Source organism: Haplochromis burtoni, unplaced genomic scaffold (genome assembly GCF_018398535.1).
Source record: "Haplochromis burtoni strain Fernald_Lab_line unplaced genomic scaffold, NCSU_Asbu1 Contig_89, whole genome shotgun sequence".
NCBI lineage: Eukaryota > Metazoa > Chordata > Actinopteri > Cichliformes > Cichlidae > Haplochromis > Haplochromis burtoni.
The window spans coordinates 2,173,334-2,191,587 of NW_024582450.1; the positions used below are offsets into that span (position 1 = coordinate 2,173,334).

The following is an 18,254-nucleotide window of genomic DNA, read 5'->3' on the forward strand; positions in this document are numbered from 1 at the left end:
CAAACAAACAAACAAACAAACAAACAAACAAACAAACAAACAAACAAACAAACAAACAAACAAACAAACAAACAAACAAACAGTTTCCCCCAAACTTAAATAAATAAGTAAACGTTCTTAGCGTGATGCTTACATCTACTGACAGTATACTTCTAAATCTCGCAGTTGGGGCATCATGATGAGTGGATTCTTAAATCTGGCTTCACCCAAAGGCCTCCTTTGTGTAAATGGTCCTAAAGGTAAGTAAGAATAAGGTTGTGGGGATGTTTGACTTTGATGTCTATTGAACTGATATGTGATTTATCATTTTTATCCCTCAGAGTCAAACAGTCATGATGCTGCATAATTAAGAGTTAAGAGTAAATACCATGGTTAAATGATATACCTTTGCCAAGCTTGTGACTCTGTAAACTACTACACCTCATTTCCTGTTCTGCTCCCCCTATAATGGCCACTAGATGGTGCAGTCAGGGTTAAATTCATTGAAGGTTAAATTGAATTTGCACACACAAATGTGTTGTTTGTTTTTGATGCTGCAAACATTAATGAGTGGGACTAATGAACATCCAAGCTTTTAAACCTTCCCTCATGCCAAAAGCATTTCTTATGGCTTCAGTTTTCCCTCATGCACAATGACATTTAAGGAGACTGTGACTGATGTCATCCATCAGCGTTAGTGCGTGTATGAATGTCCATGAGAGCATGCGTATCCAATCCAAAGCGGCCAATAACATGCGTGGGCACACATCCTTATCTTAGCAAGGGTAATCAATGGGAGGATAGCGGGTCTGAAATAAATTCACACACTGTTGTAAACAGATCCAGAAGATGGATTATAATGGAGAAATCTGCTCAGTTTCCTTCCCGTTTGCAGATGTTTAAAATGACCATGAATGACTCACAATGAAAGCATCAGTGGAGGTCAACACTTTTTATTTATTTCTATTTATGTATCATATCTTTACAGTCATTTACAAAAAGAATCTGCAGTCTAGACTGCGGCTTTTCTCCAACTTAAAATTTAGCCCAAACTATGTGACAGAGACAGGCCTGCCTCATGTTCATTATTCAGAATGGTTGGAATATCTATGACATTTTTGGTAATTTCCCAACAGCATGAGTGAGAAGATACAAACAACACTGCAGAAAAGAAATTGCATGACATAGAAGTCACATTACTATAGCTAACACAGCCTAAATTGTAATAATAACTTTTTAGAAAAGCTTACAGTACAGTGTATTTAGCCTTCTATTTCTGGTCTGACATTTGGACTAGCAAATAGAAAAATTCCCGATAGTGATGTGTGAGAATATTATCACCACATGATGGCAGCGTACTACATCTTGTGCTACATTATCTGTAGACCAGGTGCAATGCACAGGCACTGATAAATGCTAATTAGTAACACACAAGTGAAGTAGGAGAATTTCACCCACCATGAGCACAGACTTCCTGGATGAGCTGTCAGGACAATGAACTGCACATCATGCCAAATTATTTGTGAGATAACTGCAGTACAAACTCTCCAAAAAGCACAATGCTACAAAGCTTTTAAAACGGGAGTCCATTGACCCTGACGCTATAATAATGCTCTCCACGTTATGAAATAAAAATGTTTACAGATTAGAGAAATTATTTTAGGTGACAATAACTGGCTAATTTTAACTGAAATGCCAGCTAGACGGATCCTCAAGTCCATGTTGGTGTAAGTGCACTCTGTCTCCTAATTTAAATGCTGCATTGATGAGCAAATTTCATTTTACTTGAACTCAGTGTGATTAAACCAGAAGATAAAAACAAACAAAAAAAATGTAGTGAAGTGAAAACAGCGAAATAAAACTTTAAAAAGAAGTAAACCACCACTGAACATTCACACACACCCTCAGCACAATTTAAATTTGGGAACGGCACCTGATGACCTGAGAGGCCTGATTGGTTATAGACACTGAGAGAGTCAGAGATGTGTGATCTGTATTGAACTGGGAGCCTATCAAGTGACTTCAATACTGGGGTAATGTGGAAATGACTGTGTATGTGTCATGATTCTGGCTGCAGCATGCAGAATTCTTTGAAGTTTTGGATAATCCTGCAAATAGACCTTTACAGTAGTGTAACTTACTTAATATAAATACACGGAACAATTTCTCATAGTTACTATTACAGTAGACTTATCTAACTTTTGATATATTTTTAAGTGATAGAAAGCAGCTATGGCAACCTGAGATAATGGTCCAAAACAATGCCATGGTTTTTGACTTGAAAATGATATGCAGAATTTAATTCCCAAAAAGCAATTCATTCAAATTTAAAGCACTAAATTTATCACAGTGAGTAACCAATACCAGCTAAAGGAATATGCAAATTTTCCGACATTTGAATTGCTGGTTGTTTCTTCTAACACGCTTTCATACAAGACAAAAAACCCTAACCTAACAAAAACTACTATTTGATACATATTTCATATGTTGCTCATATATCAAATATGTAGTGCATACAAACAAAGTTTCACTTCAAGGAAAGAAACCTGTCACCTGTGACAGAATTTCATCAAATACATTAAACATAAAGAGGACTCCACTACAGTACTCATAGGTTCTTTCCCCTACTTGGACATGTGATTATATCTTGCCTCCAGGCTTTGTGGGGTTGTTTTCAAAACAAATACTTGTGAGGAAGAGACAAGTGTGAAAGTGCTAAAAGCGACAGGAAGGATAACACAGAAGAAATGTTGGAGGGAGTGTCAGACAGGGCCTAGAGGAGCAGAGCAAGCTTGACATAAAATATCACAGGAGAGAGATGTGAAACCTGCATAACGACTTGCTTGACAACTGAAATAATGAAGTAAAGTGTAATATGATGTCATTTATACAAGTCAAGGAAAAAAGGTGCATCACAGAGATAGCTACACTCTGTGGTTACTTACAGGTACACCTTGCTAGTACTGGGGTGGACCCTTCTTTGCCTTCAGAGCTTCTGTCTTCATGGCATAGATTCAACAAGGTAATGGAATCATTCCTCAGTTTATGGTCCAAACATGTGTGGAGACAATTCAAGAAATCAGTTTGAGATGAGTGTGCCCGTGATGGGCACACTGTGGTAATAAAGAAATAGGCACGGTCAGCAAAAATACTCGGGTAGGCTGTGGGGTATAATTGGTGCTCAGCTTGTATTAAGAGGGCCAAAATCTGACAACATTGCACCAACACCACCAGCCTGAGCAGCTGATCCAAGGTCGGATCAATGTATGCTTTCTTCTAGTTTACGCTACATTTTGATAGTATCATTTGAACATTGTAGCAGACATCAAGACTCATCAGAGCTGGAAACATTTGCCCTCTCTTCTGATGTCTAGTTTTGGAAAGCCTCAGTTTTTTGTTCTTAGCTGACAGGAGAGGTACCCAGTGTGGTCTTCTGCTGCTGTAGCCCATCTGCTTCAAGAGTTCACACGCTGTGCATTTAAAGAAGCTCCTCTGTATAGTTTGGTTGTAACAAGTGGATATTTGAGTTGGTGTCATTTTCAGGTCAGGTAGAAGCTGTTTGACTGTCCTTTGACAACAAGAAGCCATTTTCATTTTCTAGGTGAAAATGGCTTTTGCTATTTTTTTCAGATCTTCTATGAACCTGAGTGATGGTTGTGCAGGGAAACACAGTAGATAAGGAGGTTTGAATTTCTCACATCAGCCCACCTGACACCAACAACCTTATCACATTCAAAGCCACATATATGATCTACTGTCCAGATGCTCAGTGTGAACTTCAGCAGGTTGTCTTGACTGTGTCTAAATGCCTAAATGCACTGAGATGTTGCAATGTGATTGGCTGTTTAGATTAATGATGACTAGATTAATAAGCAATTGAACAGGTGTACCTAATAAAGTGTCTGGTGAGTGTATATGATGGGTTTAAGTGACACTGCGTGAGCTGTCTAAGCCAATAGTGCCAAAAGAAATATCTAAAAAAACAAAACAACAACTCCAGGGTTTGTCAGGTGGCCACAGGCTCTTTGTCCGTAATGAGTTCTTTCTTTTTCCTGTCACTGACTATAATGTCAGCTGACATCAATCAAGCAGTACAGAAATTTATTTGTTAGAAAGCACAAGACACAGACCAAAAAAATAAATAAAATTCTTCTGCTTGAAAAAACAGCTAATGGAGCACGAGTCTGTGAGGTCATGTCACGGGGGCTCATATCAAACTGAGAGTGAGGTCACATTTTTAAGTGAAAAATTCATTTCAGTTCAATTTTATTTCTGTAGCTTTGAAGAAAATGTGTCTGAGAAAGATGGACTAATTAGGGGTAACTGATTTTACTAATTAATGGTCTAAATAAGTACCAAGAAAAAGAGTAACCACGAAAAAAGGAGACCTATCTCAGAATAGAATAGGATAGAGTGCATGTACATGTATATATTACCCTGAGTACTCCCATAGTACACCTGCAAGCCACAGCTTCCAGCGCTAGGATTGGTCAAAGTGTAGTTATACTTCCTGACACACTGATTCAATGCTAGCTTTCCAAATGGCAGTAAGGTGGACCCTCACATAATGGGAGCAATTTAAGCCAAGCTGTCAGTGGTCTTCATTGCAGCACCATATCTCAGTTTGCACTGCTTCATCCTGTTACATTTTTGTACAGTCAGACCACCAGTGCAATTTACTGCCTCATTCATCCATCATTCCTGAGAGAGCAGGCTGTCTGACACGTGCCACTGCTGAAACGCTGCCAACATCCAGGCAGAGGAAGGGCTTCACTAACAAAACCTATTGATCCAGAGGTACTTGTCTTCTCTGATGTGCTTACTTTACTTATAAAGATGCCAGTCTGTTACAGAGTCAAGGGGAACTGAAGGTGAAGGCTATTCAGTGATAGGCGATGCTTATCTGATAGTCTGGATGGAAAAAAAGAGGCAAAAAGAACACTCAGGTGGAGCACATGCACTTTCCAGCCTTTGTTGTTGTGTAACAGCAACCTGAGGAGTGTGTCACTTTAAATACATGTGGGGAAAAAAAGCAAAGCCTTCCCATCGAGCACCTTTGAGTTTTTATAATTTTCTTTTCTTTCTTTTGAACAACACTTACCATCGTTTTTTTATTTTATTTTAAGATTTGTCTGTGGACATGTGGATTATCACCATCACAATCTTGTTTTTCTGAAGTTTTCTGAAACACACAAGTAAAATAGGAGAATTTCACTCACCAACACATGAGCACAGACTTCTTGGATGAGCTGTCAGGACAATGAACTGCATATCAATCCAAATTATTTGTGAGATAACAACAGTGCAAATTCTCCAAAAAGCACAGTGCTGCAAAGCTTATCTCTTAAAATGGAAGTCCATGGATACCGACTCACTGTTGGTTAAGAACTCAAGCGGTCATTTGGGGGAGCTGCACTTCTTCTTTTTTCTTTCTAAGTTTTCATGCTCACATTAAGATGACTCAACTCCCATATGGATACCAGCAAATCTGCCAGAGACTAGGATGCTAAGAGAACAAACACTGACAAATATTTCACAAAGTTCTTTTATTTACAGTGCTTTCAGTTAAAGTTTAAGAGTGCAAACATGAATATATCATTCACTCTGACAATTGAGAAAAGTGCATTATTTGAAAAAGAATCATTTTAGATCATAATGTTGTGTGCGTGGTGATGGAAAGAGCAAATTTTTTTTGGTTTGTTAAATGCAAATGTTCTTTCCACATGGCACCTGACCCAGACAGTTGTCTGACAGAAAATACAAACAACGTGACTAAAAAGCTGAAATGAAACCACTCCGACCAGTAACTCGCTGATAAGAGACAAAATCAGATCAACAGTTGCAAATAAGCACAGGCATTTAAATATCTCTTTTCCAGTCTTGTTGTCCACTCACGGAAGTAGTAATTCACTGCTAAGGATTTTTATGATTTTAATGAAAATCAGAAGGTGCGATCAAAACAATGTAACCATTTGCACTGAGTAGTCACTGAGCTTTATTAAAGTAAAGAGCAAACATTTCATCAGTTTTCTGAAATATAAGTTATAGGATAATAAAAAAAAAGCTCCTGATCATTTCCTCTAAAACTGCAAAACTGCACTGAACTCTGCAAAAGATGTGCTCTCTGAATGCCTTTTTTGTTATTTTTGGCCATGCTCCACCAATCCACAAAGTTCAGTGAAATTCTGCTGGTATTTTTTTGCATAACCTTACTGACAAAAAGTTTTATATGCCTCAATCCCTATGGTTAAATAGGTAACAGAATTCCTCTCTTCTTTTCCTGCAAAAAGAGGACAATCTGACTGGCACATGCCTGTCCTGTGCTAGTAATGAAGCAGTAAAGCAGTGGGTCGGCAAGACAGTTAAGGCTTGATAGGGCAACGCTGATCTTGTAGGGATAGAGGATCCATGCAATGTTCCTGCAGTCATTAACCAGTATGCGAAGAAGCATCATGACATGAATAGGTCCGAAGCAGAACAAAAGGCCAAGAAGAACCAATGTTAATAGCTTTAAAATCTGCTTTTGTTCCTGCTTGTCAGTGGCCTGATTGGATTTTACAGCTGTGCAAATCCTCCAGGTGGAAAAGAACACTAGGAGAACTGGAATAATAAACCCCAGAAAGAAGCGCATTACATTAGCCCGGAGGAGAGTCGCTGACAGTGGACTAAAAATGTCAAAGCACACTGAAAAGTTTTTCTTTTCATGGTATGAGTCCTCCCAGGAGATGGTGCTGGTGTTGAAACAGACCACCAACAACCAAATGGTAACAGTGACTGCTGCTGCAGTGCTAACTTTCCTCCACCATCTGCACTTTAATGGGTGAACCACTGCTAAGTAGCGGTCAACTGCAATGCAGCAGAGGAGAGCTTCGCTGGTGTAGAAGTTGGTGAAGAGAATGTATATGGACATCACACAAACATAACGCCCATGGATCCAAACTCCTCGCCACAGGAAGTCCAACCAGAGAATAAAACAAACAGTGAAGGTTAGGTCACTCAGAGCCAGACTGAACAGATACACACCGAGCTCGTTCCTCCTTCTAATGTGCTGCCAGGATACGTAGAGGAAGAAGGTGTTGGAAGGGATGGCGATGGCGACGACAGCCATGTAGAACAACAGAAATGAACTTCTCCCGGCTGCGTCGTCGACCAGGTTACATTCTGAATGATTACTGGTCAAGGTTGAGTTTTCCATTGTAGAGGTTGTGTTCATATGCTTACACCTTGTAGAAAAATAAGGAAGCAATACATGAATGGATGTAAATACACAATACCTGTAAGAGTCTCTACCAAGTTCCCAGACCTGCCACATGACTACATCTCAACTCATGAAAGGACTTTTTAAAGTTGGCAAGTCTGACACCACTGGGAACTACAAATTATCAATGGAATGTGAAAATGGAGAACTCTACCTATGCACTATTTTTTTAAAAAGAGGAAAATTTACTACTTAGAAAGAATAGTTGAAAGATGCTGTTGAGTGTAAGCCCTTTTGTTTTGGTAGTTTAAGATTAAAAGGCAGAGTGTTTCAATTGTGCGGATTGATTTGACATTCAGCATGAGTGTGAGTCAACCTTATGCAAGTGCAATTAAATTGTTACAATAGCCTCGCTTTTGCAGCATTGGGTTGTTCACCCAGTGTTTTGAGTTCATGGAGTTTTTAGTTATATTTGAATATTTTCTGTTCGCTCTTAGTTTGCTTTATTTCCCCCGACCCCACTTTTTCCTTAGTAACCATTTATTTTTGTTTATATTGTTCTATATATATTTTCCCGTTTAGTCTTGTTCTCAGTTCCTGGTTGCTTTAGAGTTTTTTTTTCCCTATGTCAATTCCCCTGTAACAAACTCATTCGTGTCTGTTTCCCTGTTATCACGTTTCACCATATACCTTACTGTAAAACAATTTCCTGTCATTTTTACAAGATTTGTTTAGGCTTTGGTTGTGTGCTATTTCAGCAAATTATGAAAATGAACAAGCTTGCTACACTGGCACTGTGTTTCACTTTTCCTCACAGTTACATTTCCTGATATTGTCTACCACGAAAAACATGTGAAAAGTTGCAAATACAACTTTTCCTAAGTACTCTAAATTCTCAGTTATATTGCAACATGATAGAAAATCCTACGGTCACATTTTTATTGCAATGGAATTATTTGATAGGGGCTTGTTAAAGTTTTTTTTTTATAGTATTCCTTTAAACCATAAAGTCATATTAACAAAGTACTTACTCTGTATCAAGTTGTATTTCCACTCAAATTTCTATAAATTCTTAGAATAAAACCAATAAAACAGATGAAAGGCTGACGTATTCTGTTTCTTCGTCTTCACCGCTTAATCAATCTGCTAGAAAGAAGAGGAAGGGTCAGCAGCTGCTGCATTTTATCCTTAACAACTGTATCATTTACTGGGTGACAGGATATGACAAAACAAACTACAGGACCAGGTGATTTTAATTTAAGCCCATATGAAAGTGTGTGTCTCTGTTTGGCGTGTCAACAGACATGAACTCAGGTAGAGGTGATGCCAATAATCGTCCCATAAAGTGATAGATGTCTTTTCAGCTCGTTGTTTGAACAGCGCAGATATGTCTTTATGGTTTTGTTTCAATGACTGCACGCTCTAAAAGAACAGATGCTTTTTTTTATTAGTATCTCATGGAAGCATGAATAGCTGTCAAGTGTTATAAATACAAGTGGTTAGTAGGAAAATTCCACAGTGTGCTTCTCTTTGTGCAAAAATACACTCAAATATTCAAGTGCAGTGATACACAATAATACTGAACACTGGATCACAATGAAACTATTAACACCACAGCCAAATATTTCAAATTACACAAAGCACAGTTAAAATTAAACATCACATTAAAGACAAATATACAGAAGAAATAAAAAAAATAATTAATATGCCTAAACTTAGATCACATGTAGGTTACATATAGGTTGCACAGCCCCAAATAATAATTAGATTTTCATTATATTTACATTTTATGTTGAAAGAAGGGGAAAGAAATCATTCAAACAGAGCTTTCACTGTGCTTTCCACGCATAAAAAGCCACCTCACATTTTGTGCAGTTTTCTTAATCTCTGTCTTTGCGCTCTCATTGATTAGACAGTATATTATAGGATCCAGTGTACTGTTTAGCGTTGTGGTGGCAACTGTGACCATGAATGCACTTTTGAGCCTAGTTGCCCAGACGCAGGACCCAGGCTCCAGTATAGCCCTGAGCAGCATGACCAACTGGTAGGGCATAAAAGACACTATGTAGGTTAGAAGGAGTAGCAATAACAGCCATCCCACTTTCCTGCGCTCTTCCACTTGGATGGAGGTGTTACATTTGATAGAGCGCATGATGTTATGATAGCAAAAAGTCATGATGAAGGTAGGAACCAAGAAACTCAAGGCGAACCTTGTAAGGGCAACAGCGGCATCTTCTTGTGTCATGGGTATCTGCTGATCACACAAGTATCTTGAAGCTTGCAGCGCCCCCATGTGGTGAAGTAAGACAATGTGGATGGCAATCTCCAAAGCCCAGACAGCTATACTCACAAGCACTGCTGTCCTCACCTCCCTGATCCAGTTAAAGTGGAGTGGGTAGACCACTGCCAGATAGCGATCAGCACAGATGCAGCAAAGGAGACCAGAACCAACAAAAAAGCTGTTGTACATGATTACAGCCATGAGGTTGCAAAGTTCGTCACCTATGTGTTGCCCCATGGCCTGTACTATCCAAATAGGCAGAGTGACTGTGTATAGTAGGTCAGAAATGCACAGGCTGACAAGATAGACTGCCATGCTGTTCCCCTTCTTCATCAGCATCCAGGCCACATACAGAGACAGGCAGTTGGCTGGAAAGCCCACACTAAAAAAAAGAGAGTACGCCGTTGGATACATGTACCTCTGCACCGAGGAGTTAGCCGTGCATGAGTTTGTGTTGTTGGTGATCGTCGAGTCCATCCTGACACAGCGGTGACTGAAGCCCGAATGGGAAGCTCATTCGATTCGAGATCTGAAAATGCAAATAATGGGGAAGTGTTGTTGTGCTCAAAATAAAAACAGTGTTTGATGATTTACGGAAGCTGTCCTGTTTTTATAGTACTAAGCAAAATGTGCTCATCAAGTTTCTTAATTCCGTGTCTGAGTACAGGTGAATGTAAAATCCCACAAATGCAACAGAATTAGAAAACACTTCACAAGTATATGTTTGTGTTTTTTAAACCGTGGGACTGTTCTAAATGTGCCAAAACGTATTGTTTACTTTATTAGAGTGTCCCCATTCTATACACATTTGTATAACTTTCCAGGAACAGCATATATTTGCATGTCATGGCGTTCTGCCAGTGTAGCTCAGAGGATTCAAGTGGAATATGGCCATTGATGGGGAAAGTATAGACATTCTGTACATTAGTGGAAGTACGGATACAAGTGTTAAAAAAATACTCCAGTAAAGATTAAAACACTAATTAAAATACTAAAAAGGCCCACTGAACGACACAGGAAAGTATTCCCGTGGCCATCTTCCTGTAAAACTCCTCCATCTGATACAGTGTAAACACTGCAACAGTTACATCCTTTTTGCACACGCTCTTTTCTACTCTGTAATATTCCTGTTGACGTTCTTGATATTTATTTATAATCAACTCTGTCAATCCTTGATATTTATTATTGAGTGATCTGTGTATATTGGGCTATTGCTTAAATGTCTTAAATGTGTAACATATGCTATTGTTAAATAGTGTAGTCTGTTTCTGTTACTGTTATTTATACTGCAGCAACTGTAACCCACATAATTTCCTTAGGGATTAATAAAGTATGCTGATTCTGTTTGATTAATTCAACTTCTGAAAGTGAAAAAGAAAATAGGAATACTGTGTTTATTTAAGTCTAAAATCTAATTTTAATGTAGTGAATTAGATTTTGAGTAGGATTTTACGTGATGTCCGCGAATGCAGCACTGACATCCACACCTTCCCAGCTGATAATTAGAGGCCTTATAAGAAACAGCTGCGCTTCACTATGCACGGAGGCATTTGGTAGTCTTTTCTATCCAAGGTGGCTAAGCGCGTTAAGTGGTTAAGCGTTGCAGAGCGGTTTGATTTCTTCAGGAAAGCCGCTCATTCTAGTATTGCCCTTAGAGAGTGTTAAGTGGGACTCAGTCGTCAAGGGTGGAACTTGACGACTGTTTCCCTCTTTTGTTACAGAATTGTGCCATACTGCTGCTGTCTTGTTCAGTCTTGTTCGCTTTTATTCTGTCTTGTTGTGGCCTGTTGTCATCTTATGGACTGGCCTTGACTGACTCCTGGCTTTATAGTCTTTTACTCGGAATTGTTTGATATATTTTAATCTTGCGTTTATAAAGAACTGTATCTTAGGGTGTGTTTGTTTTATTTCTCTTTTATTAATTTGTTTAATGTTTTATGCTTTGTTTTGTTGCTTTAGTGGAGGTGCGGCCGCTTGTTGAGGGGCTAGGCACGTGAGATGGAATCCCCTCCCCGATGCGTGAGAGTGTACACACCGGGCATAGGTAGACTGCACCATTTAGATTTCAGTGTGAGTGACAGTGAGGTTTGCAGTGGAACTATACGGGTCAGTAATTGGTGGCACCCTTGGGAACTCCTCTAGGTTGCCTCCTCAAGTGGTCGTTCTCCACTATTTGTTTAGTTATTTTATTGAGCAGTTATTGTTCTAGGGTAGCATCGTGACAGCGAGCCTGGTCATTTTAATCACTGTTTGTTAATAAAGTCTTCTAATTAACAGTCTTGCAGTCTCAGCCCTGTTACCTTAAGAACTTTTCTGATTTTACAGTTCTGTTTTTTTAGTATTTTCCGTAATAAATTTTGATTTGTAAAATTGATCAGCCTCACCTCTGCTATTAATAACGAGCCTGTGGGCTTTGGTAGCTAGTGTAACATTTACATTGGCTATAGAAATCTTTCCTGGGGTGTAACTCTCTCCCCAGGTGGCGTTGTCAACATCCTATGGTCTCCTTAACTGGTTATCCTCCTTCGCGCCACCACATTAACAAAGGTACTCTGCTTGAATCAGTAAAGTAACGAAAAAAAAAAGCTTTATTTTCTGTTGCCTATATTGTAGAGGGTGACTTTGGTTCTAAACGGGAAAATGAGTAGGGAAGAGGTTTGTGGGATTCGGTAGGCAGGGGAGCCCTAAAATCTGCTTTAACTGCTCAATTTGGGGGGGGGAAGTCACAACTCACAATAATTTCTATTGTGGGCTCCAGTAGATTTTCTTGGTGTACAGGCTCTGATAACCTGATCTGCTGCTGTTTGTGGATGTACACAACTGAATTCAACAAGATGTCTGCAGATGTTTCATGAGTTGTCCTGTATTTCCATTCTCTACGCTGACAGTACACTACGTGCTGTCTTTTTTTTTTTTTTTTTCTAGGTGGCATGAAGGTGAAATCATTGATTGAATCTAAGCATCATCAGCTTAACTTCAAATTCATCTCTGCTACACTTAATGCAACTTAACTCTGACCATGAAACCACAGCCACACAGCAGTCACACACCGCACTTTACTTTGAATTCACCACAGTTCCCTCTGAACTGGCCCCTGCAGGGCCAGCTGGATACTGAAGTTCTGCAACCACAACTTGTGGACACCTGCAGTTGTCATGGTGCTGTGCCATCTCTTTGTGTGCCACATACCCTGTTGATTAATAGGTGAACAGGACTGCCTTTCATGTGTTACTGTTTAGGCTTTAATCTGTTTCCTGTTCGAAGTCCCACAGTGACCTAAAAATAACTGCCTTCAAATCTGTTAAACCAAAAGTAATGAGCCTGTTGTGAACATGTAAAAAGTGAAAGAACAGAAATTTGTTTAAAAATATAAGGAGTAAAAGTAAAAAGCTGTCAGAAAAAAACACTCAAGTGAAGTACAGCCTCCTGAAAATTTTAAGTGCAGTAACAAAATATTTTGTTCTTCGTTACTTCCCACCTCTGGATATTGCAATGTGCACTCTTGAGACAAAGCAGGCATAGACAGCCCACTAACCACATATCTTGCATAGAGAGCTGGTTCCTGCTTACCAAATAAAGGCTTGTTGGAGTTGCTGCTATCCAGTGTATAAAACTCATGCCATCTCTGATTTGTGGCCAGATCTGCTCTAAATGTCCCATGTAGTGCAACACAGACATTTAACTGTTGTAAAATTTAGGAAGTGCATTTTATTTAAAATGTTTTGGTGGTTTCTAATAGAATTTGACATTGCACAGATATAAAGTAACTGCAGACCGCTTATAAATCTGCAAAATGTTAATTTTTCCTATTCAAGCTTTAATTCCATACTTTTTGTCCACATCCTCACTTGTAGTGGGTCACTGGCCCACCAGGGGGGGCTCATGCCACAGATTGAGAACAGCTACTTTTAGCAGCTCACTGAACCTGAAGTATAGAGGATACAGACTTGTTTTTAAAAAGTGTAAGACTCGTGATGGACAGCTTAAAGAAGCATTAAAAGTAACAAAGAACCACACCACAGGGGACAAAAGTCTGGAACGTTTTATTAATTTATTGTCTACAAGTGATTAATATTGAGTGTTACATTAAAAGTGCTGTGAAAAAGAGGTATGCATTTCAGTGTCCAGCAGTGATCTGTGATTTTAAACCGTAAATAAACTACTTAAAGCATTGTTAATTGTATTTAAACTGTAAATTTAAGCTCCTAGGACCTGGCGTCCACATATGTGGACATCACATTTTAGGGTTGTCTAGACCACAATACTACGTTTTTTTTCTCTACAAGGGCCCAATATCCACTTGCGAGTACATATTGCTACTGTTCTATCAAAATTTAAAGCGAATGTCCTCATATGTGGATCTCATTTTTCTTAGAAATGAAAATCAGGTAAAAAAAAATCACATAATTCTTTGTTTTGTTTTGTTTTACAATCATCAGGTCCCAATCAGCCCAAAGAGAAATTAAAAATGCATGCCATGAAAGAGTTCAGGTCTTAGGAGGTTAAAACCCTTACATATATACACGCAGAGTTTCTTTTTGATGCAATGGGAATAGAAAAACAATACTTTAATATAATGCAAAGAAAAAAAATCCCTCTTTGAACTTTAAGTTCATCACTGAAACACTCCAAGTTGGTAGCAGTAAATCTGCATCATGCCACAGCACAGAGCACTCCAACTACATAACCATGCCCACAAGTGAAGTGGAAAATCTAACCATGCAAATATTATGTTAATAGTATAAACACTGTTAAACTGTTGCCGTCTCTTTTGCATATTTGTTTCATTATCTCAGCTTGTGTTTATCACATGTGCAATATAAAATAAAGGTGGGAATGCTATTCAATTATGAAGCAGGGTTATTATGGCATTAAATCTGAAATTGTGTCTAATCGATATCAATTAGAGGATGAGCAGTAGAATGACACATTTGAAATTTGAGCCTCATATCCTGTCATGCTACAAATGTCAACAGGATGTCAAGAGAAAGCTATACTGGATCACTGGTTTTGAAGAACAACCACACCCTTACTTGCCATTGAATTTTAACTTCATTGAAATTTAGCACAAACGAAAGCTCAAATATGGCCTTAAATGTAATTATTTGCAATTATAGTTTTATAATTATATTTTTCAAAATGTGACATCTAAACAAATACGGGTTCATGGACGGTTGGTAAAACAAAACTTGTTTGAGGTATGAGGTAATGTCTCCTGTTATTCACTCCTCTGTCAGAGTCTGACGAAACATGGAACAAAGCCCAAGACAATAAAAAGGTCCTACTGTGACTTTTCTTCTAACAGTGTATTTTCATTCTTTAACTTCAGGAGTGTTGCATGAATCACATTTCAGACGACTTGCTTGTTATCTTTAGCCTTTCCTCCATGCCAGCTGTCTTCTGCATGCTACTTTCTCTTAGCCAAAACCAGGAGTTATGTTCCAACTGGAGAAACGGTCAAAGAACGCTCAGACTTCACTACACCAAGCAGAGTCAGACTGACAGCCTTTCAGTATCACCTCTAGGAAATAAACATGTTATGGCTAAATATCCCTTTCTGAAGAAAAAGTAATGCATGCACAATGTTAAACAAAAAACAACAAACATTCAGATTACAAAAACAACATTTTTCTCCTTGCCTGAGTAAATAATTGTCCATTTAACTGGGTAAACCATCACAGCACACATCCAAAAGATCGCAGTCCCGCATATCACTTTGAGCTATGATCACAATTTAAAACTTGTCAGGCGTGTGGACAGTCGGCTGAAAGATGCTGTTTGAGTCTTGTTCCACAACATGAAGAGTTCCTTTGCTCGTTTCTGGAAAGTTTTCCCTACTAAGACGTAGAGAATGGGGTTAAGGACACTGTTGAAGAAGGCAAAGTACGTAGAGATCTGTTGGACGATGGTCAGTGTGATGTGACATTTCAGAATGCCAGTGTTTTGGAGCACATCTAGTATCTTTGTCACGTGGAATGGCACCCAGCAGATCAGGAATGCCAGGAGAACTGCCAGGATGAGAGTGGTAGCCTTCTGATCCGTTTTCTGAATGTTTAAAACCTCCATTAGCCTCTTTCTCAGAGTTTGAATAATTTTGACAGTGCAGAACAAAATAATGATAACAGGGACGATGAAGCTGAATGTTATGGTTGTCACCTCAGATGCCAGATATTGCTCTGGAAAAGTTAGGTTAAGTGAACAGTGAGTAAGATTTAACTGAGAGTTGAATTCTAACTTCCTGTAGATGAATATGGGGAGAGCAAAGACCAAGCCAAGACCCCACACAAACAGACATCCCAGTTTGGCATAAAACGGCCGGCGTATCCTCTCATGGGAAAGCGGGTGCACCAGTGCCACATAACGATCTATGCTAACCATAACAAGGAAGTAAATGCTACAGAACGCATTCATGTAGATAACAGCTGATGTCACTTTGCACAGGCTTTCACTGAAAGGCCAGTCAAATCCCTTTCTTGTATATTCAGCCCAGAAGGGCAACCAGCACACCAGAGCAAGGTCAGCTCCAGCCAGGTTGCTGAGGTATATCTCAGCCACAGTGCAGGCCTTCTTGTGGAGGCAGAAAACCATCAGCACAAACACATTAAAGATGATTCCAAGCACGCTGATGACCAGGATGTAGGGTGGAACTAGAGTGAAGACCAAGCTGTTGTCTTCAGGAATACAATGGTCTTCTCCTGTGTTACTTTGGTCTCCAGACATCTTGACAGAGTAAGAGTTGGAACGGATGCTGCAGAGAGAGGACAGCAACACAGGTAAAACATTATGAAATGCTATGTTATATGGAACACAGCGATATAATTCATTGTCAATAAAACTCATAATGCAAAAGCTGTTGCTGTATTTCCAGTTCGTTCCTAATAAATAAACACTGTGGCAAGTTCAGGCACAGAACCTGTTTTGGTGACTCCTGAAAGAAAATCTTTTTTTATTTTTTTATTTAATGAACTTTTCTCACCATCTCTAAATCCTTACTAAAATTCAAAAACAATGCCATCACTTATTCAATTCAGGGAGTGTGGGAGGAACCCAGAGTACCCAGTGAGAGGATAGAAACACTATGCAAAAGGTCCCCGACTGGATTTGAACCCAATAGCTTTGTACTTTGAAGCAGCAGAGCTTACCACTGCACAACTGTACTGCCAAGCATAACACTGAAGTTGCTCTAGGCTCATCCAATTAGACAACTTACTATGATGCACAACGTATTTTCCTTCTATTTCTTATAAACTTTAATCTACTTTCTACCATAGTTTGTGTTTTCCTTTGCTTACCCATGAACCACTTGTTTCTCTTCTTTTTCCACTCATCTCCCAACTATTCACAGTAAAGATGGCTAGCCCTTCCTGAATCGGGGTTTGCCAAAGGTCTCTTCCTGTCTCAAAGAAGTGTTTCCCCCCAGGGACTTGTATGCGTGTCAGGTTTTTCTCTATCATAGTCTTCATCTTTCACTATAAAGACCTTAAGGGAACAGTTTGTGCAAACTGGTGCTAAATAAATAAAAATCAACTGATTTTCCCCCTTGCCTAGACATTTAAAATAGTAAACAAACAAACAAACAAAAAAAACCCTCCTCAAAAAATAAAAAAAAACCCTCAATCTTTCATAGAATATCAATTTTCTATGAAAATCTGGTGTTAATGACAGATAATTGATATCTTGAGTATCATCAACACCAACAATAACTCAAACACTCAATTCTCCAAAGGGTTGCGAAACTTTGTTTTTGTTGCTTTTAAAACTTTTTTTGTATTAAAAGTACTTAATTCTAACTCCCCCCTGTCCCCCACGCCTATGTAGTATTTTGTATTTGTTTTTGCACATAAACGATAACAATCCAAAGGTATTCACATTTTGAACTTACTGCGGTTCAGCAAAACAGAAACCACATTGAATGCAGAACTTTTCCATATCTGTCACTTAACGCTGCATAATATGAAAAGCAATTGCACAAAAGGATGATTAACGGTTATCAGCACCAATCCAACAACATTTTGCCTGCATGTCGCCTCCACTGTATAACTGCGGGGCATCGACAGTTTCTGTATGTTTTCTGAGCAGCTTTAAAACAATTTTAACTGAAATGCATGAACGCTTAAAAACAAAACAAAGTGGCAAAAAACAAAAACTCGTCATCATATGTGTGTGTTTGCATTAGTCTAAATGTTTAATCGTACTTACTCGTTTTGGTTAAAGGTTCTCAAAACGCTAAACGTGTTGAGACAAATCCAGTTAAGAATCTGCAGTTACACCTGACAGAGTTCATAACCTGCACAGCCAGAATATTAACTCAAAACTTTGTTATTTGTCACAAGTAATGATATAAAGCAGAAAACACTTTTCATTATAAAACATTATGCACACTGTTAAGTTGTAGTTATGATTTATTTAACCTTAAACTGCAGAAGAAAAAAGGTAAAAAAAAAAAAAAAAAAAAAAAAAGGAAAGAGAAAAAAAAAACACAGACAGAAAAGTAAAAAACAAGTTTGTTCATACCTTGTACGCAAGAGTCTGTCCTCTAGGTAAAAAAGAAAGCGTCCCAAAAATCAACTATACACATCCAACACCTTGTGCTACTGACTGTGGCTGTCGCTGACTTCGAGGGGAAAGTAAACCGATGGCTCGCGCTGCTGCCACACACTTCGGTCAATCCCTCCCTTTTCTCTGTTTAAGTACCGTTGTGGTACGGAGGGCCTAACGTGCCGGAATGAAATAAATAAACATTTCAGCAAATAATTTTGTCATTAATTCAACGGAAATTATATATATATATATATA

At 38.7% G+C, this 18,254-nt stretch overlaps 3 protein-coding genes across 4 annotated transcripts; all 3 read right to left on the reverse strand.

Annotated features, from left to right (window-relative positions):
- Positions 1–6,062: 6,062 nt before the first annotated feature.
- LOC102292840 (psychosine receptor) lies at positions 6,063–8,290 on the reverse strand. The gene is made up of 2 exons (XM_005942627.2): positions 8,209–8,290; positions 6,063–7,202 (listed from the first exon to the last, which is right to left on the reverse strand). The coding sequence occupies exon 2, from the start codon at positions 7,190–7,192 to the stop codon at positions 6,227–6,229; it is 966 nt and encodes a 321-aa protein (XP_005942689.1). The 5' UTR covers positions 7,193–7,202; positions 8,209–8,290; the 3' UTR covers positions 6,063–6,226.
- A 349-nt stretch (positions 8,291–8,639) lies between these two features.
- LOC121814822 (G-protein coupled receptor 4-like) lies at positions 8,640–9,944 on the reverse strand. The gene has a single exon (XM_042222587.1). The coding sequence runs from the start codon at positions 9,933–9,935 to the stop codon at positions 8,994–8,996; it is 942 nt and encodes a 313-aa protein (XP_042078521.1). The 5' UTR covers positions 9,936–9,944; the 3' UTR covers positions 8,640–8,993.
- A 2,920-nt stretch (positions 9,945–12,864) lies between these two features.
- LOC102292320 (B2 bradykinin receptor) lies at positions 12,865–18,122 on the reverse strand. Of its 2 annotated transcripts, XM_005942626.3 has the most exons (3): positions 17,973–18,108; positions 17,658–17,745; positions 12,865–16,206 (listed from the first exon to the last, which is right to left on the reverse strand). In XM_005942626.3, the coding sequence occupies exon 3, from the start codon at positions 16,176–16,178 to the stop codon at positions 15,186–15,188; it is 993 nt and encodes a 330-aa protein (XP_005942688.1). In that variant the 5' UTR covers positions 16,179–16,206; positions 17,658–17,745; positions 17,973–18,108; the 3' UTR covers positions 12,865–15,185. The 2 variants fall into 2 exon arrangements, with proteins under 2 accessions (XP_005942688.1, XP_005942687.1); XM_005942625.3 differs by lacking the exon at positions 17,658–17,745 and having other exon boundaries at positions 12,867–16,206; positions 17,973–18,122.
- Between the last annotated feature and the right edge of the window lie 132 nt (positions 18,123–18,254).